Genomic DNA, 22,957 nt, shown 5'->3' with positions numbered 1-22,957 from the left:
ATACCCTGGATCTAGTTTTGTACCGTGGAATAAATATTGTGGATCTAAATGTTTTTTCTCATAATCCTGGACTATCGGACCACCATTTTATTAAGTTTGCAATCGCAACAAATAATCTGCTCAGACCCCGACCAAGGATCATCAAAAGCCGTGCTATAAATTCTCGGACAACCAAAAGATTCCTAGATGCCCTTCCAGACTACCTCCACCTATCCAAGGACATCAGAGTACAAAAATCGGTTAACCACCTAACTGAGGATCTAAATGTAACCCTGTATAATACCCTAGATGCAGTCGCACCCCTAAAAACCAAAAACATTTGTCACAAGAAATTTGTTCCCTGGTATACAGAAAATACCCAAGCCCTGACTAGCTTGGAAAGACAGTACCGTGCAATATTGAAGAGCCCTCACCGCTGCTCCATCAACCTATTTTTCCAGCCTAATTGAAGAGAATAAGAAAAATCCTAAATGTATTTTTGATACTGTTGCAAAGCTAATTAAAAAACAGCATTCAACAAGAGAGGATGGCTTTCACTTCAACAGTGATGAATTCATGAACTTTTTCAACGAAAAGATCATGATAATTAGAAAGCAAATTACAGACTCCTCTTTGAACCTGCGTATTTCTCCAAAGCTCAGTTGTCCTGAGTGCCAGGACCTAGGATCAACGGAGACACAAGTTTATTTAATCCTGTATCTCGACACATTCATGAAAATAGTCATGGCCTCCAAACCGTCAAGCTGCATACTGAACCCTATTCCAACTAAACTACTGAAAGAGCTACTTCCTGTGCTTTGCCCTCCTATGTTGAACATAATAAATGGCTCCCTATCCACCGGATGTGTACCAAATTCACTAAAAGTGGCAGTAATAAAGCCTTTCTTGAAAAAGCCAAACTTTGACCCCTGAAAATGTAAAAAAACTAATCGTCCTATATCGAATCTCCCATTACTCTCACACATTTTAGAAAAAGCTGTTGCACAGCAACTCCCTGCCTTCCTGAAGACAAATAATGTCTATGAACTGCTTCAGTCTGGTTTTAGACCCCATCATAGCACTGAGAGGTGGTAAATGACCTTGTAATGGCGTCCGACCAAGGCTCTGCATCTGTCCTCATGCTCCTAGATCTTAGTGCTGCTTTTGACACCATCGATCACCACATTCTTTTGGAGAGATTAGAAACCCTAAATTGGTCTACACAGACAAGTTCTTGCATGGTTTAGATCTGATCTGTCGGAAAGATATCAGTTTGTCTTTGTGGATGGTTTGCCCTATGACAAATCAATTGTACGTTTTGGTGTTCCTCAAGGTTCCAGTTTAGGACCACTATTGTTTAAACTATATATTCTACCTCTTGGTGATGTCATTCGGAAACACAATGTCAACTTTCACTGCTATGCGGACGACACACAGCTGTACATTTAATCCCAAATCCATAAACATGGGCAACCTCTTAGATATCATCCAGACCAACATGCCCTCTAAATACACCTCTGCTGTTTTCAACAAGGATCTCAGCGATCACCGCCTCGTTGCCTGCGTCCGTTATGGGTCCGCAGTCAAACGACCACCCCTCATCACTGTCAAACACTCCCTAAAACACTTCTGCGAGCAGGCCTTTCTAATCAACCTGGCCCAGGTATCCTGGAAGGATATTGACCTCATCCCGTTAGTAGAGGATGCCTGGTTGTTCTTTAAAAGTGCTTTCCTCACCCTCTTAAATAAGCATTCCCCTTTCAAAAAATGTAGAACTAAGAACAGATATAGCACTCAGTTCACTCCAGACTTGACTGCCCTTGACCAGCACAAAAACACCCTGTGGCGTACTGCACTAGCATCAAATAGTCCCCGCGTTATGCAACTTTTCAGGGAAGTCAGGAACCAATACACACAGTCAGTTAGCGAAGCAAAGGCAAGTTTTTTCAAACAGAAATTTGCATCCTGCAGCACAAATTCCAAAAGGTTTTGGGACACTGTAAAGTCCATGGAGAACAAGACTACCTCCTCCCAGCTGCCCACTGCACTGAGACTAGGAAACACTGTCACCACTGATAAATCGAGAATTTCAAAAATCATTTCTCTACGGCTGGCCATGCTTTCCACCTGGCTACCCCAACCCCGGCCAACAGCTCTGCACCCCCCGCAGAAACTCACCTCAAGCCCCCCCCCCCCGCTTCTCCTTCACCCAAATCCAGATAGCTGATGTTCTGAAAGAGCGGCAAAATCTGGATCCCTACAAATCAGCTAAGCTAGACAATCTGGACCCTCTCTTCCTAAAATGATCCGCCGCCATTGTTGCAACCCCTATTACTAGTCTGTTCAACCTCTCTTTGCGTATCGTCTGAGATTCCTAAAGATTGGAAAGCGGCCGCGGTCATCCCCCTCTTCAAAGGGGGTGACACTCTAGACCCAAACTGTTATAGAGCTATATCCATCCTGCCCTGCCTTTCTAAAGTCTTCGAAAGCCAAGTTAACAAAACAGATCACCGACCTTTTTGAATCCCACCGTATCTTCTCCACTATGCAATCCGAGCTGGTCACGGGTGCACCTCAGCCACGCTCAAGGTCCTAAACGATATCATAACCACCATCGATAAAAGACAGTACTGTGCAGCCGTCTTCATCGACCTGGCCAAGGCTATCAACTCTGTCAATCACCATATTCTTATCGGCAGACTCAACAGCCTTGGCTTCTCTAATGACTGCCTCGCCTGGTTCACTAACTACTTCTCAGATAGAGTTCAGTGTGTCAAATCGGAGGGCCTGTTGTCCGGACCACTGGCAGTCTCTATGGGGGTGCCACAGGGTTCAATTCTCGGGCCGACTCTTTTCTCTGTATATATCAATGTTGCTCTTGCTGCGGGTGATTCTCTGATCCATCTCTACGCAGACAACACCATTCTGTATACATCTGGCCCTTCTTTGGACACTGTGTTAACAAACCTCCAAACGAGCTTCTATGCCATACAACACTCCTTATGTGGCCTCCAACTGCTCTTAAATGCTAGTAAAATTAAATGCATGTTCTTCAACTGATCGCTGCCCGCACCCACCTGCCCGACTAGCATCACTACTCTGGACGGTTCTTACTTAGAATATGTGGACAACTACAAATACCTAGGTGTCTGGCTAGACTGTAAACTCTCCTTCCAGACTCACATAAAGCATCTCCAATCCAAAGTTAAATCTAGAATCGGCTTCCTATTTCGCAACAAAGCCTCCTTCACTCATACTGCCAAACTTACCCTCGTAAAACTGACTCTCCTACCGATCCTACCGATCCTTGACTTCGGCTATGTCATTTACAAATTAGCCTCCAACACTCTACTCAGCAAATTGGATGCAGTCTATCGCAGTGCTATCTGTTTTGTCACCAAAGCCCCATATACTATCCACCATTGCGACCTGTATGCTCTCGTTGGCTGGTCCTTGCTACATATTCATCGCCTAACCCACTGGCTCCAGGTCATCTATAAGTCTTTGCTAGGTATAGCTCCGCCTTATGTCAGCTCACTGGTCACCATAGCAATACCCACCCGTAGCACACGCTCCAGCAGGTATATTTCACTGGTCATCCCCAAAGCCAACACCCGCTTTGGCCGCCTTTCCTTCCAGTTCTCTGCTGCCAATGACTGGAATGAATTGCAAAAATCACTGAAGTTGGAGACATACATCTCCCTCACTAACTTCGGTAGTGCTCTGACAGCTGACACTTAAAGTTAGTTACACAGCCCCTGTAAATAGCCCATTCAACCAACTACCTACCTCATCCCCATATTTCTTGTTAACAAACTATAGTTTTGGCAAGTCAGTTAGGACATCTACTTTGTGCATGACACAAGTCATTTTTCCAACAATTGTTTACAGACAGATTATTTCACTTATAATTCACTGTATCACAATTCCAGTGGGTAAGAAGTTTACATACACTAAGTTGACTGTGCCTTTAAACAGCTTGGAAAATTCCCGAAAATGATGTCATGGCCTTAGAAGCTTCTGTTAGGCTAATTGACATAATTTGAGTCAATTGGAGGTGTACCTGTGGATGTATTTCAAGGCCTACCTTCAAACTCAGTGCCTCTTTGCTTGACATCATGGGAAAATCAAAAGAAATCAGCCAAGACCTCAGAAAATAATTGTAGACCTCCACATGTCTGGTTCATCCTTGGGAGCAATTTTCAAACGCCTGAAGGTACCACGTTAATCTGTACAAACAATAGTACTCAAGTATAAACACCATGGGACCACACAGCCATCATACCGCTCAGGAGGAGACGCGTTCTGTCTGCTAGAGATGAACGTACTTTGGTGTGAAAAGTGCAAATCAATCCCAGAACAACAGCAAAGGACCTTGTGAAGATGCTGGAGGAAACAGGTGCAAAAGTATCTATATCCACAGTAAAACAAGTCTTATATCGACATAACCTGAAAGGCCACTCAGCAAGGAAGAAGCCACTGCTCCAAAACCGCCATGAAAAAGCCAGTCAACGGTTTGCAACTGCACATGGGGACAAAGATCGTACATTTTGGAGAAATGTCCTCTGGTCTGATGAAACAAAAATAGAAGTGTTTGGCCATAATGACCATCATTATGTTTGGAAGGAAAAGGAGGAGGCTTGCAAGCCAAAGAACACCATCCCAACCATGAAGCATGGGGGTGGCAGCATCATTTTGTGGGGGTGCTTTGCTGCAGGAGGGACTGGTGCACTTCACAAAATAGATGGCATCATGAGGAAAGAAAATTATGTGGATATATTGAAGCAACATCTCAAGACATCAGTCAGGAAGTTAAAGCTTGGTCGCAAATAGGTCTTCCAAATGGATAATGACCCAAGCATACTTCCAAAGTTGTGACAAAATGGCTTAAGGACGACAAAGTCAAGGTATTGGAGTGGCCATCACAAAGCCCTGACTTCAATCCTATAGAAAGGTTGTGGGCAGACCCACTGGGAATGTGATGAAAGAAATAAAAACTAAAATAAATAATTCTCTCTCCTATTATTCTGACATTTCACATTCTTAAAATAAAGTGGTGATCCTAACTGACCTAAGACAGGGCATTTTTACTAGGATTAAATGTCAGGAATTGTGAAAAACTGAGTTTAAATGTATTTGGCTAAAATGTATGTAAACTTCCGACTTCAACTGTACAGGGCTACCTGCCTTTTTACTGTGAAGTACTGCTAGCAGTAATATTTGTAGTACTTGGAATGCAGAAAGTGCTTTGTTTTACCTAGTCAAAGAGAAGTAAAAAACTACAACACATAACTATAATAGACATACAGAGACAGAGCACTATAGTGGAACTTTCCACTTACCTCACTGACATTATCATACTGTTGTTCATTTTCAGCTGCACCAGCTTGGGCAAGTAGGCACCTGCAAGATGATAAGATAGAGAGACGTTCCTCACACGTCACAGAGGGCCGATGACTTGATTTGATTGGGTCTTAAACAGATGGCTGGCTCCCTCCCAGCCATGCCTCAACAGGCCTATAAACTCCATTAATTAGCAGAGATTGAGAGTGAGATGGACTCTGCTGCTAGTGCACTAGCCAGACGCACGTGATTCACCCCTGTGCAGACAAACTTCAGTCATGCCTGCACACGTTGTGCAACTGAGGTTTTCCTAAGGACATAGGTGAGCATGATGGTGCGGTTCTTTCTGGCCTTATCTTTTAAACCAGTGAGAAGAGAGAGGGAGGGAGTTGTGCCCAGTGAGAGAGCTTTGGTACAGTACAAACCTGAGGGTGAATTTGGCATGTTCTGTGTTGTGTGTCACACAGCTAGTGTTTTTTGTCTGGCCTTTATCTATGTCTGACAAGAAACCATGTCTGTATAGATTGTGACTGTCTTCATTTATCTATGCTATAAGTCATTACATGAACTCATCAAGTGTGAGTCGATCAACCCTGTACATTTCCACATTTGCAGTAGGTATGGCATAATGCCCACTTCGTGTTTGATTAAAAACGAGGATTCACATACAGTACTATTGATATACACTTCATATACAGTACATAGTCCCCTATAAATTCAAATACTGCAAGCAAAAATATGTATATATCTATTTGTAATACAATACAAATACAGTATGGTAGTACACATGTAGTGGACTGAAAGGGTAGTGTGTGCTGCTTGACCAGTGATTGTCTCTCACCAAAGTTGCCCAGAGTGCTCTCCTGAGTGTCCACACACATTTCCAGGGAAGTGACCCGAACGAGGTCTTCTGTTCCCGACAAGGCTTTCTATGGGGTCAGAGATAAATATGTATTGATTCTCTTAGCCTACATTATGTAACAGCACACTGGTTGAATGAATGTTGTTTCAACGTCATTTGTCATCCTATTGTGATGTGGAATCTACGTGGAAAGCATTAGGATTTGCAAAAAGTTATCAACCAGTACTGTTTATCTAATTTCAACCAGTGTTGCAAACATTGAAATTAGTGTAAAACTTAACTTAAATACAATGACTTAACCTGACTAACAGGTTGTTACGTCAATCTAATTTCAACATAGTCATCAGAACTATGTATACGTTGAAAGTGCATAGAAACTTCCATGTAGAAACGTAAACAATATTTTTCATCCTATATATAATATACTTTATATTGGGTGGTTGAAAGTATGTAGAATTTCATATGATTAGATTTATGTTTACCTTGTTTCAATGTTGATAGTAAAATGATATGTTTGAATCAACGTCATTGCTTCAACATCATGCCATCAACCTAAATAAAGAGGTGTATTGAAACAAAATTTGAAGCCACAGTCAAACGATTCCAGCCTGAACAGTGACTTGTGCTGGTCTATGAGGGATAATGCACTTCATTGAGAACTAGTCTTCCATCCAGATGCCTACCTCTATGTATAACCTGGTCTCAGAGCCTTTTCGTATTATTCTGTACGTAAATGAGACACTCCTTTTAGCATGATATGTTACTTTTCGTATGGTATGTATTAAATTGTGGATGTCCATTATGTATTAATCTGTGGATGTCCATTATGCATTTGCATGATACAGTATTATACGAATTCTAGCTAGCTGGCTAAGCTAGGCTAGGGGTTAGGGGTTGGGTTAAGGTTAAGTTTAGGAGTTACAGTGCATTCGGAAAGTATTCAGACCCCTTGACTTTTTCCACATTTTGTTACGTTGTAGACCTTATTCTAAAATTGATTAAATTGTTTTTTCCCTCATCAGTCTACACACAATACCCCATAATGACAAAGCAAAAACAGGTTTTTAGAATTTTAGGTAAATGTATAAAAATAAAAAATGAATATTACATTTACATAAGTATTCAGACACTTTACAAATACTTACTTACAAGCCCTTGACCAACAATGCAGTTTTAAGAAAAACATACTTAAAATAAAAGTAACAAATAATTAAAGAGCAGCAGGTAAATAACAATAGCGAGGCTATATACAGGGGGTATCGGTACAGAGTCAATGTGCGGGGGCACCGGTTAGTCGAGGTAATATGTACACGTCGGTAGAGTTATTAAAGTGACTATGCAAGAAAAAGTATGGCAAGAAAAAGTATGTGAACCCTTTGGAAATACCTGGATTTCTGCATAAATTGGTCATAAAATTTTAGCTGATCTTCATCTAGGTCACATCAACAGACAAACCCAGTCTACTTAAACTAATAACATACAAACAATTATAAGTTTTCTTGTCTTTATTGAACACACCGTGTATCTGAGGAGCCCCCGTGTTGAGGATCAGCCTGGCGGATGTGTTGTTACCAATCCTTACCACCTGGGGCTTGCCCGTCAGGAAGTCCAGGATCCAGTTGCAGAGGGAGGTGTTTAGTCCCAGGGTCCTTAGCTTAGTGATGAGCTTTGAGGGCACTATGGTGTTGAACGCTGAGCTGTAGTCAATGAATAACATTTTCACATCGGTGTTCCTTTCGTCCAGGTGTGAAAGGGCAGTGTGGAGTGCAATACAGATTGCATCATCGGTGGATCTGTTTGGGTGGTATGCTAATTGGAGTGGGTCTAGGGTTTCTGGGATAATGGTGTTGATGTGAGCCATGACCAGCCTTTCAAAGCACTTCATGGCTACAGACGTGAGTGCTACGGGTCGGTAGTCATTAAGGCAGGTTACCTTAGCGTTCTTGGCACAGGCACTATGGTGGTCTGCTTGAAACATGTTTGTAATACCGACTCAGACAGGGAGAGGTTAAAAATGTCAGTGAAGACACTTTCCAGTTGGTCAGTGCATGCTCGGAGTACGCGTCCTGGTAATCCTTCTGGCCCTGCGGATGTGTGAATGTTCAGGCTCCCAAGTGGCGCAGCGGTCTAAATCACTGCATCTCAGTGCTTGAGGTGTCACTACAGACACCCTGGTTTGAATCCAGGCTGTAATCTATAAGAAAAAGAAGCGCACACCTATTAAGGCGAGGTGCTGGCTAGCGGAGTAGAAAACTTGAAAATAAGGGAGAGCCGCACACTCCAGGAGCTCAGATGCAAAAATGTAATATCCAACGTTTCGAAAGCCAGCTGTCTTCATCAGGGTATAATCAAACACTGCGGGATGACTCGTTTATATAGTGTCAAAAGAAACACAGGTGTCTGTAATCATGGCCAAGTGTGGACTAATATCATTGGTTAATTCTCAAATATAAAAATGGCATACAAAGAACAGCATACAAAAAACAAATGGATAGCATACGATCATAGATTCATTTTGGACTACACAAGCTTACAAACAATTACAATGGCAAAGTCACAATAATCACAAGAATGGCTTCAGATCAAAGTCTATGTTGAGACCGAAGGGAGCAAGGGTCTTTAAGTTAAAGATCCAAGCAGCCTCTCGTTTTAACAATAAATTATCAAGGTCACCCCCTCTCCTAGGGAGGGTGACATGTTCGATACAAATATAACGCAGAGACAAAATCGAGTGGTTTGCTTCCAAAAAGTGGGCCGCAACTGGGTAAGTCAAGTTTTTAGGCTGTCATTGAAAATAAGTATTTGTTCTTAACTGACTTGCCTAGATAAATAAAGGTTCAAAAAAAGTGTACTTGTTGAAAAGGTCTTACTCACATCGGCTACAGAGAGCGTAATCACACAGTTGTCCGGATCAGCTGATGCTCTCATGCATGTTTCATTATTACTTACCTCAAAGCGAGCATAGAAGTAATTTAGCTGAATTGAAGCTTGGCCTGTTTGATGGTTTGTTGAAGGGCATAGCGGGATTTCTTATAAGCTTCCGGGTTAGAGTCGCGCTCCTTGAAAGCGCCAGCTCTAGCCTTTAGCTCAGTGCAGATGTTGCCTGTAATCCATGGCTTCTGGTTGGGATATGTACGTACGGTCACTGTGGGGACGACGTCATCGATGCACTTATTGATGAAGCCAGTGACTGATGTGGTGTACTCCTCAATGCCATCGGAGGAATCCCGAAACATATTCCAGTCTGTGCTAGCAAAACAGTCCTGTAGCTTAGCATCTGCTTCATCTGACCACTTTCTTATTGACTGAGTCACTGGTGCTTCCTGCTTTAGTTTTTGTTTGTAAGCAGGAATCAGGAGGATAGAAATATAGTCAGATTTGCCAAATGGAGGGCGAAGGAGAGCTTTGTACACATCTGTGTGTGGAGTAAAGGTGGTCTAGTGTTTTTTCCCTCTGGTTACACATTTGACATGCTGGTAGAAATTAGGTAAAACGGACTTAAGTTTTCCTGCATTAAAGTCCCCGGCCACCTGTGGTTGAGCGTTTCCCTGTTTACTTATGGCCGTATATAGCTCATTGAGTGCAGTCTTAGTGCCAGCATCGGTTTGTGGTGGTATGTAGACAGCTACGAAAAATACAGATAAATTCTCTTGGTAGATAGAGTATCTCATGATAAGCTGTAGACCACACTATCTCAAGTGAGCAAAACCTTGAGACTTCCTTAGAATTCGTGCACCAGCTGTTTTTACAAGTATACATAGACTGCCAACCCTTGTCTTACCAGAGGCCGCTGTTCTATCCTACCGAAAAAGCTTAAAACCCACCAGCTGTATATTATTCATGTCGTCATTCAGCCACAACTCAGTGAAACACAAGATATCACAGTTTTTAATGTCTCTTTGGTAGGATATACGTGATCTTATTTCGTCTAATTTATTATCGATTGATTGTACGTTGGCAAATAGGACCGATGGTAAAGGTAGATTACCGTCTCGGCGATGGATCCTAACAAGGCACCCGGATCTTCGTCCACGATACCTTTCTGCTGCGGATTAAGGGGATGAGGACCTTGTCGGGAGTCTGAAGTAAATCCTTCCCGTCCGACTCGTTGAAGAAAAAGTATTCCTCCAGTATGGGGTGAGTAATCGCTGTCCTGATATCTAGAAGCTCTTTTCTGTCATAAGACACGGTGGCAGAAACATTATGTACAAAATAACGTGAAAAAACATACACAATAGCACAATTGGTTACAGGATTGTAAAACGGCAGCCATCTCCTTCGGCGCCATTGCTTGATCTGGAGGCTTCTTGGGTTTGACGCTACAAGCTTAGCACACCTGTATTTGGGGAGTTTCTCCCATTCTTCTCTGCACATTCTGTCCAGCTCTGTCAGGTTGGATGGGGAGTGTCGCTGCACAGCTATTTTCAGGTCTCTCCAGAGATGTTCAAGTCCGGACTCTGGCTGGGCCACTCAAGGACATTCAGAGACTTGTCCAGAAGCAACTCCTGCATTGTCTTGGCTGTGTGCTTAGGGTTGTTGTCCTGTTGGAAGGTGAACCTTCGCCCCAGTCAGAGGTCCTGAGTGCTCCGGGGCAGGTTTTCATCAAAGATCCCTCTGTACTTTGCTCTGTTCATCTTTCCCTCAGCCTGACTAGCTTTTTGGAAAACTCCAAGCAGGCTGTCATATGCCTTTTACTGAGGAGTGGCTTCTGTCTCGCCACTCTACCATAAAGGCCTGATTGGTGGAGTGCTGAAGAGACGGTTTTCATTCTGGAAGTTTCTCCCACCTCCACAGAGGAACTCTGGAGCTCTGTCAGAGTGACCATCAGGTCTTTGGTAACCTCCCTGACCAAGGCCCTTCTCCTCCAATTGTTCAGTTTGGCCAGGCAGCCAGCTCTAGGAAGAGTCTTGGTGGTTCCAAACTTCTTCCATTTAAAAATGATGGTGGCCACTGTGTTCTTGGAGACCTTCAATGCTGCAGACATTTTTGGTACCCTTCCCCAGATCTGTGCCTCAACACAATCCTGTCTCGGTACTCTACAGACAATTCCTTCGACCTCATGGCTTGGTTTTTGCTCTGACATGCACTGTCAACTGTGGCACCTTATATAGACAGGTGTGTTCCTTTCCAAATCAAGTTGAATTACCATCTCAAGGAGGATAAATGGAAAAATTCTAAAAACCGGTTTTCGCTTTGTCATTATGGGTTATTGTGTGTAGATTGACGAGGAAAAAAACAATAAGGTATACATGTAACAAAATGTGGAAAAAGTCAACGGGTCTGAATACTTTCCGAATGCACTGTAGGTTAAAGGGTTAAGGTAAGGACTAGGGGAAGGATTTAGCTAAAAGGGTTAGGGTTAGGGGAAGTGTTAGCTAACATGCTCAGTAGTTGCAAAATAGCTAAAAAGTTGTAAGTAGTTGGAAAGTTGCTAATTAGCTAAAGTTGATGAGATTCGAACTCGCAACCTTTGGAAACAAGCTGGGCTATCATGTCAACACATTTAGACATTGATCAGCTTCCATACTCATTTGTGTAGACCAGCTAAATAACATTGAATATTTGAAAGTAACTAACTTTCCTTCACAAGCTGTATGTGAATGTAAATTCAGAGTGAGGTTGGGTTTATGTAGGCAACATTGACATCCGATTTGCCCAAATGACACCATTTCAAAGAGTAGCTAGGTATACTATCATTCATTCATGGTTGATTGCATCTTTAGAAGTAATTATCATTAGCCATATAAATAGGATGCCAAATTAATGATATTAATAATAAACTTTCACCTTTGGATATTGTCTTTTATATGAAGGATGGTTGGTTAGATTTTTGGTTGAGAAGGAGACATGAATCCATCTTATCAATCAACTGGATATTGAATTGGGAACGCAACCAAATATCAACGTTTCATACTTGGATAATATATTTATATATACACTACCATTCAAAGGTTTGGGGTCACTTAGAAATGTCCTTGATTTTGAAAGAAAAGCTATTTTTTGTCCATTAAAATAACATACAATTGAATCAGAAATACACTGTAGACATTGTTAATGTTGTAAATGACTATTGTAGCTGGAAACGGCTGATTTTGAATTGAATATCTACATAGGCGTACAGAGCCCATTATCAGCAACCATCACTCCTGTGTTTCAATGGTGGTTGTGATGGTAGTGTTAGCTACAGTGAGGGAAAAAAGTATTGGATCTCCTGCTGATTTTGTACGTTTGCCCACTGGCAAAGAAATGATCAGTCTATAATTTTAATGGTAGGTTTATTTGAACAGTGAAAGACAGAATAACAACAAAAAAATCCAGAAAAACGCATGCCAAATCCAGAAAAACGCATCGAATCAACAAATGCTGATGCTCCAGATGCTCAACTAGTCTAAAGGCCAATTTTATTGCTTCTTTAATCAGAACAACAGTTTCCAGCTGTGCTAACATTATTGCAAAAGGGTTTTCTAATGATCAATTAGCCTTTTAAAATGCTAAACTTGAATTACAGTGAGGGGAAAAAAGTATTTGATCCCCTGCTGATTTTGTACATTTTCCCACTGACAAAGAAATGATCAGTCTATAATTTTAATGGTAGGTTTATTTGAACAGTGAAAGACAGAATAACAACAAAAAAATCCAGAAAAACGCATCTCAAAAATGTTTTAAATTGATTTGCATTTTAATGAGGGAAATAAGTATTTGACCCCTCTGCAAAACATGACTTAGTACTTGGTGGCAAAACCCTTGTTGGCAATCACAGAGGTCAGACGTTTCTTGTAGTTGGCCACCAGGTTTGCACACATCTCAGGAGGGATTTTGTCCCACTCCTCTTTGCAGATCTTCTCCAAGTCATTAAGGTTTCGAGGCTGACGTTTGGCAACTCGAACCTTCAGCTCCCTCCACAGATTTTCTATGGGATTAAGGTCTGGAGACTGGCTAGGCCACTCCAGGACCTTAATGTGCTTCTTCTTGAGCCACTCCTTTGTTGCCTTGGCCGTGTGTTTTGGGTCATTGTCATGCTGGAATACCCATCCACGACCCATTTTCAATGCCCTGGCTGAGGGAAGGAGGTTCTCACCCAAGATTTGAGGGTACATGGCCCCGTCCATCATCCCTTTGAAGCGGTGAAGTTGTCCTGTCCCCTTAGCAGAAAAACACCCCCAAAGCATAATGTTTGGCCGATTAATTAGGGCCGATTTCAAGTTTTCATAACAATTGGTAATTGCCATTTTTGGACACCGATTATGGCCGATTACATTGCACTCCACGAGGAGACTGTGTGGCAGGCTGACTACCTGTTACGCGAGTGCAGCAAGGATCCAAGGTAAGTTGCTAGCTTGATTAAACTTATCTTATAAAAAAAAATCAATCTTAACATAATCACTAGTTAACTACACATGGTTGATGATATTACTAGTTTATCTAGCTTGTCCTGCGTTGCATATAATCGATGCGGTGCCTGTTAATTTATCATCGAATCACAGCCTACTTCGCTAAACGGGTGATGATTTAACAAGCGCATTCGCGAAAAAAAGCACTGTCATTGCACCAATGTGAACCTAACCATAAACATCAATGCCTTTCTTAAAATCAATACACAAGTATATATTTTTAAACCTGCATATTTAGTTAATATTGCCTGCTAACATGAATTTCTTTTAACTAGGGAAATTGTGTCACTTCTCTTGCATTCAGTGCAAGCAGAGTCAGGGTATATGCAGCAGTTTGGGCTGCCTGGCTCGTTACGAACTGTGTGAAGACCATTTCTTCCTAACAAAGACCGTAATTAATTTGCCAGAATTGTACATAATTATGACATAACATTTAAGGTTGTGCAATGTAACAGCAATATTTAGACTTAGGGATGCCACCCGTTAGATAAAATACGGAACGGTTCCGTATTTCACTGAAAGAATAAACATTTTGTTTTCTAAATAATAGTTTCCGGATTTGACCATATTAATGACCTAAGGCTCGTATTTCTGTGTGTTATTATATTATAATTAAGTCTATGATTTGATATTTGATAGAGCAGTCTGACTGAGCGGTGGTAGGCAGCAGCAGGCTCGTAAGCATTCATTCAAACAGCACTTTCCTGCGTTTGCCAGCAGCTCTTCGTTGTGCTTCAAGCATTGCACTGTTTATGACTTCAAGCTTATCAACTCCCGAGATTAGGCTGGCAATACTATAGTGCCTATAAGAACATCCAATAGTCAAAGTTATATGAAATACAAATGGTATAGAGAGAAATAGTCCTATAATTCCTATAATAACTACAACCTAAAACTTCTTACCTGGGAATATTGAAGACTCATGTTAAAAGGAACCACCAGCTTTCATATATTCTCATGTTCTGAGCAAGGAACTTAAACGTTAGCTTTTTAACATGGCAAATATTGCACTTTTACTTTCTTCTCTAACACTTTGATTTTGCATTATTTAAACCAAATTGAACATGTTTCATTGTTTATTTGAGACTAAATAGATTTTATTGATGTATTATATTAAGTTAAAATAAAGTGTTCATTCAGTATTGTTGTAATTGTCATTATTAAAAATATATAAAAATCGGCCGATTAATCGGTACAAGCTTTTTTTGGTCCTCCAATAATCGGTATCGGCGTTGGAACATCATAATTGGTTGACCTCTAATTCACACCCTTTAACTTTTTCCACATTTTGTTGTGTTACAGACTGAATTTAAAATAGATTACATTTAGATCTGTTTGTCACTGGCCTACACACAATACCCCATAATATAAAAGTGTAATTATGGTTTTTGAAACGTTTCAAATTAAAAGCTGAAATGTCGAGTCAATAAGTATTCAACCCCTTTGTTATGGAAAGCCTAAATAAGTTGAGGAGTAAACATTTGCTTAACAAGTCACATAAGTTGCATGGACTCCGTGTGCAATAATAGTGTTTAACCTGATTTTTGAATGACTACCTCGTCTCTGTACCCACACAATTATCTGTAAGGTCCCACAGACGAGCAGTGAATTTCAAACAGATTCAACCACAAAGACCAGGGAGGTTTTGTAATGCCTCGCAAAGAAGGGCACCTATTGGTAGATGGGTAACAAAACAAAAAAAAGCAAACATTGAATATCCATTTGAACACGGTGAAGTTATTAATACACTTTGGATGGTGTATCAATACACCCAGTCACTACAAAGACACAGGCGTCCTTCCTAACTCAGTTGCCAGAAAGGAAGGAAACCACTTCAAGATTTCACCATGAGGCCAATGATGACTTTAAAACAGTTAAAGAGTTTAATGTCTTTGATAGGAGAAAACTGAGGATGGATCAACAACATTGTATTTACTCCACAACACTAACCTAATTGACAGAGTGAAAAGAAGGAAGCCTATAAAAAAAAATATTCCAAAACATGCATACTGTTTGCAACAAGGCACTAAAGTAATTCTGCAAAGAATGTGGCAGATTGTTAATTCTTTGTCCTGAATACAAAGTGTTATGTTTGGGGCAAATCCAATACAACACAGTACGGAGTACCACTCTCCATATTTTCATGCACAGAGGTGGCTGCATCATGTTATGGGTATGCTTGTAATTGTTAAGAACTGGGCAGTTTTTCAGGATAAAAAATAAAATGGCATGGCAAAATCCTAGAGAAAAACCTGGTTCAGTCTGCTTTCCGCTAGACACTGTGAGATGAATTCACCTTTCAGCAGGACAAGAACCTAAAACACAAGGCCAAATCTACACTGGAGTTGCTTATCAAGAAGACAGTGAATGGACGAGTTACAGTTTTGACTTAAAATCGGCTTGAAAATGTATGGCAAGATCTGAAAATGGCTGTCTATTAATAATCAACAACCAACTTGAAAGAGTTTGAAAGATTTTGAAAAGTATAATGGGCAAATGTTGCACAATCCAGGTGTGGAATGGTCTTAGAGAATGAAAAGTGTATGCACTCATTACTGTAAGTTGCTCTGCATAAGAGTGTCTGCTAAATGACTAAAATGTAAAATGTTACCCAGAAAAACTCACAGCTGTAATCTTCGCCAAAGGTGTTTCTACAAAGTATTGACTCAGGGGTGTGAATACTTCTGTAAATTAGTATTTCTGTATTTAATTTGTCAATAAATTTCAAAACATTTCAAAAAAGGTGTTCACTTTGTCATTATGGGGTATTACAGTATGTGTATATGGGTGTGGGGGAAAAAACGATTTAATCCATTTTGAATTTAGGCTGTAATACAACACAATGTGGAATAAGTCAAGAGGTATGAATACTTTCTGAAGGTACTGTACTTTATACATGACTCCTATAAGACCTAATGGTCCGTGAACAGTACATGATACAGACAACATATTGGTGTCATTATACTCCTTATAGTGTGCTCTAGCATATGGAGTATGTATAGATTCTGAAATAGAAATTTTCACATTAATTCATTCAACATTAAAAATCAAAATACCTTTTTTAATTTAGTTCATTTTAAGACATATTGTTTGGAATAATAGGCCTATACACTACGATAACATAAAATGTCCAGATTGGGCTCTCTGCTAATTCTGAAGTTATGATAAATGTTATGAGCACCACCAACACAGTGAATGGGAAAATTGACTCAAAGGGAACTACCTCTGCTGGTGATTTGCTGCATATGCAAACCTAAAGGAAGGCTGTGATTGGGTTAATGATCAATAGTGTCAATTTCTATGTATAAAATGGGTAATTTCATTAAAAGTACCAGAGAGCCCACTCTGGAAATTGTATGTGTTTGAAAAGTATATTGTTCAAAACAATACGTCAAAACATTTGCCAATTCAAAAAGGGTACTTTTGAGATATTCATATTATACTTTTGTATATGGAATAAATTAATGTGAAATATGTATTTCAGAATCTAGACATAGTAGATATTTGAGTGCACACTAATAGGAGTATAATGACACCAAGATGTTGTCTGCATCATGTAGGGTTCACAGATCATAGGGTCTTACAGGAGTCATGTATAGGTCTTAAAGGGGCCTAAAATGGCCACTTTCATCATGATTTTCTCATAAATGTTTTGTGATACAAATGTAAAAAGCATGTCAAACATAAACTTCATTGGGAGGAAGGATACGTTAGAATCTGAGATAGCAAAAATATTTTAGGGCTACGCTGGCATGGAATTGCCCAATTATAGAATTGTGTTGATGCACTACATTCAGTCAAGCATGATTCCACATCTATAATTAGCCTATAGAAAGGGCCACACCCCTCCCTTTACCAATAGGAGCCCCACCAGCTTTTCTGGAGAGAGGTAGAGCTCCACCTGCATGTCAGAGTCCTCATAAGCAGCAGGGGTTGGGTTCATCTGACCAGACCCACTCAGCTCAGTCACCAGTACCCTCGCTGAGTCCTGGGAACAAATCATCACTCACAGACACCTGGAAGTGGTCAAATAATGGTAAATAATAATAGGTTAGTGAAAAAAGTAACATTATTCTGTGCAGGGGGGGACTGGCCCATCTGGCATTTACATGAAATTCCAGATGGGCCCGTCCAGTTTTAGCCCAGTGGGTCTGTCTAACCTGGGTTTTTTTGCACAAAGGGATCATTAATCGCTAATAATGGGGGCCTGGAGGAAAAAATAAAATAATAGGTCAGTGTGGGGGGCCTCAAGGAAATAAATACAGAAATGCCAGGGCCGATTTCTGGTCCCAGTCTGCCCCTGTTTCTGTGTGTCAGAAGGCTGGTAGCCTATGTGGAAATTCAGGGTGATGATGTAGCTCCTGTTATTGCAATAGAAACCATGGAAGAGTATAGCTAGCTTTAACAACTCAAAGCATAGAATATTTGGCTTATGGCTGGCTAGCTGTCATTATCAACTTCTGATTACAATACTGTATCTAACGTATGTTGTATCAATTCCTAAACAAGACATTCTGAGGCACTGTCAGAAGAAGTAACTAAACTGGTTATCTGGCTATTTGGTTAGTTAGCCTAGCTAGCTAGTTGACGTCCCACACTTAAAGCTAGGATATGAAAACAAGCGGTCTAACATCTCAATTGCATACAAGTTTGTTGACGTTTTGATTGGCTTCAGATAACAAATGAATGTAAAAGGCTAAATGTAACCACAAATAACTCTTCATTATGATGATCAAATATCCAATGTCGTATTTTTTCTTACCTTATTTAGTGCACATTCTTCAGAGCATTTACAAAGACACGCACAAGTTTGCTTGACAACGCACCCAACTTCCTGGATACGATGATAAATGAGGCTTTGCCCCTTGGGATATGTAGTCAATATGTTTTTATCGTATTGATTGATTACAACACAACGATGATACATGACCATACATGTTCGTTTCAAAGTTTATTGGTCGCAGTTTAGCATATGTTATAGTTGGTGCAGCTAAATGCTTATGTTAGTATCTCCATTAAACTGTCAAAAAAGTAGGCCTACACACATATATTCAAAATTACATTTGTATGTCATCTATGCATATATACACCGGATGAATTTACACAACATATAGGCCTATTAAGAATGATATGTAGGCTACAGCAGTAGGTATAGGCTATTGCAGTGAGCTATGTCAAGAGTCCAGAATATAAATAAATATGTGGTGTGTATAAACAGTGCAATGTACAGTAGTACAAATATTAGAATGAGATGTGTAGAGAATAAAGTAGGCCTATATAAATACACAGTACAAAACCCCATGGCAAAATAGATAGAATTGCAAGAATTAGCTTCCGGTCCAGAGTCTGGAATATAAAAATGTACTGTATGTATGTGAATGCTGTGTATAGACAGTATGGACAGTAGACCTATGTGAATAGAAAAGGTGTGTAAAGCAGTAGTTATATAGGATGAGCCATGACTAGAATACAGTATATACAGTGCCTTCTGAAAGTATTCATACTTCCACATTTTGTTGTTCCAGTCTGAATTTCAAATGGATTAAAGATACAAATTCACACAATACCCCATGACAAAGTGAAAACAAGTTTAGATATTTTATTTTTAAAACATTTGCATAAACATAAGTATCTAATTTACATAAGTATTCACACCCCTGAGTTAGAATCAACTTTGGCAGCGATTACAGCTGTAATTCTTTCCGGGTAAATCTCTAAGAGCTTTGCACACCTGGATTGTACAATATTTGCACATTATTCTTTTTAAAATTCTTCAATCTCTTGTCAAGTTGGTTGTTGATCATTGCTAGACAGCCATTTTCAAGTTTTTGCAATAGATATTCAAGCCGATTTAAGTCAAAACTGTACCTAGGCCACTCAAATCAAATTGTATTTGTCACGTGCTGAAAACAACAGGTACATTTCACCTTACCGTGAAATGCTTACTTACGAGCCCTTAACCAACAATGCAGATTTTTAAAAAGTAAGTAAGAAAAATATTCTAAATAAACAAAAGGAAAAATAGTATACAATAAAAATAACGAGGCTATATACACAAGGGGTACCGGTACCAAGTCGATGTGCAAGGGTACAGGGTAGTTGAGGTAATATGTACCTCAATTGTAGGTAGGGGTAAAGTACTATGCATAGATAATAAACAGAGTAGCAGCAGCATATGTGAAGATTGTGAAGGAATGTTAATGTGTGTGTGTGTGTGTGTGTGTGTGTGTGTGTGTGTGTGTGTGTGTGTGTGTGTGTGTGTGTGTGTGTGTGTGTGGAGTATCAGTGTAATATGTGTGAGCGTGTGGTTAGAGTCCAATACGTGTACATCGAGCCTGTGCAAGAGAGTCAGTGTAAACAAATAAGAATAAATCTAAATTGCAAATCGTCCAGGTAGCCATTTGATTAACTGCTCAGCAGTCTTATGGCTTTGGGGTAGCCCTGGTATATGGCCCTGGTTCCTGATGGCAGAGAGCTCAGCCCCAGTGATGTAAAGGGCCATACTCACTATCCTCTGTAGCGCCTTGCGGTCGGATGCAGAGCAGTTGCCATACCAAGTGTTGATGCAACCCGTCAGGATGCTCGCAATGTGGTTAACCACTCGGCTATGGGGAGCCTGATTACACAATCGTCCGGAACATCTGGAGCTCTCATGCATGGTTCAGTGTTGCTTGCCTCGAAGCAAACATAGAAGGCACTTAGCTCAGGAACATTCAATGTCGTCTTGGTAAGCAACTCCAGTGTACATTTGGCCTTTTTTGTATTTATTTTTTGCTGAAAAGTGAACTTGTCTCCCAGTGTCCGTTGGAAAGCAGAATTAACCAAGGTTTTCCTCTAGGATTTTGCCTTTGCTTAGCTCTATTCTCGTTTTTTTTTGTGTACATTTTTGTTGTAATTTTTACCCCCTTTTCTCCCCAATTTCTTGATTATTATCTTGTCTCATCGCTGCAACTCCACAACAGGCTTGGGAGTGGCGAAGGGCAAGTCATGCATCCTCCGAAACATGACCCGCCAAGCTGCGCTTCTTAACACCGGCTCGCTTAACCCAGAAGCAAGCTGCACCAATGTGTCAGAGGAAACACTGTTCAACTGATGACCGAAGTCAGCCTGCAGGCACCCGGCCCTACACAAGGAGTCACTAGAGCACGATGAGCCAAGTAAAGCCCCCCTGGCCAAACCCTCCCCTAACCTGGATGACGCTGGGCCAATTTTGCACCGCCCTATGGGACTTCCGTATTCCGTTTCTTTTTATCCAAATTTTTTTTTTTTAATTTAAAAAAACAACTCTGTAGTCCTTGCCGATGACAAGCATACCAATAACATGATGCAGCCACCACCATGCTTCAAAATATGTTGGATTTGTCCCAAACATCACGCTTTGTATTCAGGACATAAAGATAATTTCTTTGCCAATTATTTTGCAGTTTTACCTTAGTGCATTATTCCAAACAGGATGCATGTTTTGGAATATTTGTATTCCTTCTTTTCACCCTGTCATTTAGGTTAGTATTGTAGAGTAACTACAATGTTGATCAATCTTCAATTTTCTCCTATCACAGCCATTAAACTCTGTAATTGTTTTGAAAAGTCACCATTGGCCTCATGGTGAAATCCCAGAGTGGTTTCCTTACTCTCTGGCAACGGAGTTAGAAAAGATGCCTGTATCTTTTGATAGACCATCCAAAGTGTAATTAATAACTTCACCATGCTCAAAGGGATATTCAATGTCTGCTTCAAAATTCTACCAATAGGTGCCCTTTGGAAAACCTCCCTGGTCTTTGTGGTTGAAATTCACTGCTCGGCTGAGGGACCTCACAATTATCTGTATGTGTGGGGTAGAGTCATTCAAAAATCATTGTAAACACTATTATTGCACAGAGTGAGTCCATGCAAGTTATGAGACTTATTAAGCACATTTTTACTCCTGAACGCATCTAGGCTTGCCATAACAAAGGGGTTGAATACTTTTTGACTCAAGACCTTTCAGCTCAATTTTTTTTAATGAATTTGTTAAAATCTAAAAACATAATTCCACTTTGACATAATGGGGTATTGTGTTTATGCCAGTGACACAAAATCTAAATTCAGGCTGTAACACAACAAAATGCAGAAAAAGTCAAGGGGTGTGAATACTTTCTGAAGGCACTGTAGATATAATGTGGGTAAACTCTATGTTGCCTAAACATTATTAAAGTGACCCCTGTTAAATAACTATGCACATAGGGCAGTAGTCTCTAAAGAGCAAGGTAGAATACAGAGTGATAGCCGGCTAGTGACAGTGTCTAAAAGGTTCAGGGCAGGGTACAGTGATGACTGTTTAACAGTCTGATGGCCTGGAGATAGAAGCTGTTTATCAGTCTCTCAGTCCCAGCTTTGATGCACCTGTACAGTCTCCAGCTTCCAGATGGTAGTGGGGTGAACATGCTGTGGCTCGGGTGGCTGAGGTCCTTGATGATCTACTTCTTGGCCTTCCTGTGACACCAGGTGCTGTAGATGTCCTGGAGGCCGGCTGCAACCATGTTTCAGATCATTTTGTATTATTCTGTACATAAATCCGAGACACTCCATTTAATATATGTTACGATTCGTTGGTATGCATTAATTAGTGGATGTCCATCATCCATTTCATTAGACATGTTAAGAATTCACAAATTGTGAAATATGTTACGATTTGTGCAAAACGTATGATATGTTACGAATTCCAATTAGTTGTTGCTAACTTTAGCTAGGTGGCTAATGCTAACGTTAGCTAGGTGGCTAATGCTAACGTTAGCTAGCTGGCTAAAGTTAGCTGGGTTAGGAGTTAGGTTAAAGGGTTAGGGGAAGGGATAGCTAACATGCTAAGTAGTTGAAAAAAAGCAAGTAATTGCAAAGTTGCCCGTGATGAAATTCAAACACTCAACCTTTGGGTTGCTAGATGTTCTCGTTACACACCCACCCTCCTTTTGTTTTTTTCTTCAGTAACCTTCTGTCTTATGTAACCGTACCAAACATAATTTACACTACACGACCAAAAGTATGTGGAGACCTTCTAGTCAAACACCTCATTCCAAAATCATGGGAATTAATATGGTGTTGGTCCCCCCTTTGCTGCTATAACAGCCTCTACTTTCTTGGAAGGCTTTCCACTACATGTTGGAACATTACGGCGGGGACTTGCTTCCATTCAGCCACAAGAGCATTAGTGAGGTCGGGCACTGATGTTGGGCGATTAGGCCTCGCTCGCAGTCAGCGTTCCAATTCATCTCAAAGGTGTTTGATGGGGTTGATGTCAGGGCTCAGTGCAGGACAGTCAAGTTCTTCCACACCGATCTCGACAAACTATTTCTAGATGGACCTTGCTTTGTGCACACTGGAATTGTCATCCTGAAACAGGAAAGGG

General features: G+C 40.6%; 1 protein-coding gene across 3 annotated transcripts in view; it reads right to left on the bottom strand.

Annotated features, from left to right (window-relative positions):
* lrrc56 (leucine rich repeat containing 56) overlaps positions 1-18,422 on the bottom strand; it is a 38,493-nt gene extending 20,071 nt beyond the window's left edge. The window contains exons 1-4 of one of the 3 annotated variants that reach the window (XM_014125150.3): positions 18,338-18,422; positions 17,432-17,591; positions 6,164-6,251; positions 5,322-5,382 (exon numbers count right to left, since the gene is read on the bottom strand). In XM_014125150.3, the coding sequence (XP_013980625.3) occupies positions 5,322-5,382; positions 6,164-6,251; positions 17,432-17,578 (296 nt within the window). In that variant the 5' untranslated portion in view covers positions 17,579-17,591; positions 18,338-18,422. Of the gene's footprint in view, positions 1-5,321; positions 5,383-6,163; positions 6,252-6,666; positions 6,771-17,431; positions 17,592-18,337 lie in introns of those variants that run through there. The other 2 variants (XM_082957281.1, XM_082957282.1) reach the window with 2 other exon arrangements.
* Positions 18,423-22,957: the final 4,535 nt, after the last annotated feature.

The sequence above is a fragment of the Salmo salar genome, chromosome 10 (assembly GCF_965601325.2).
Source record: "Salmo salar chromosome 10, fSalSal1, whole genome shotgun sequence".
NCBI lineage: Eukaryota > Metazoa > Chordata > Actinopteri > Salmoniformes > Salmonidae > Salmo > Salmo salar.
The sequence above is the reverse complement of the archived record's forward strand: the minus strand, read 5'-3'. Positions and strand labels throughout refer to the sequence as shown.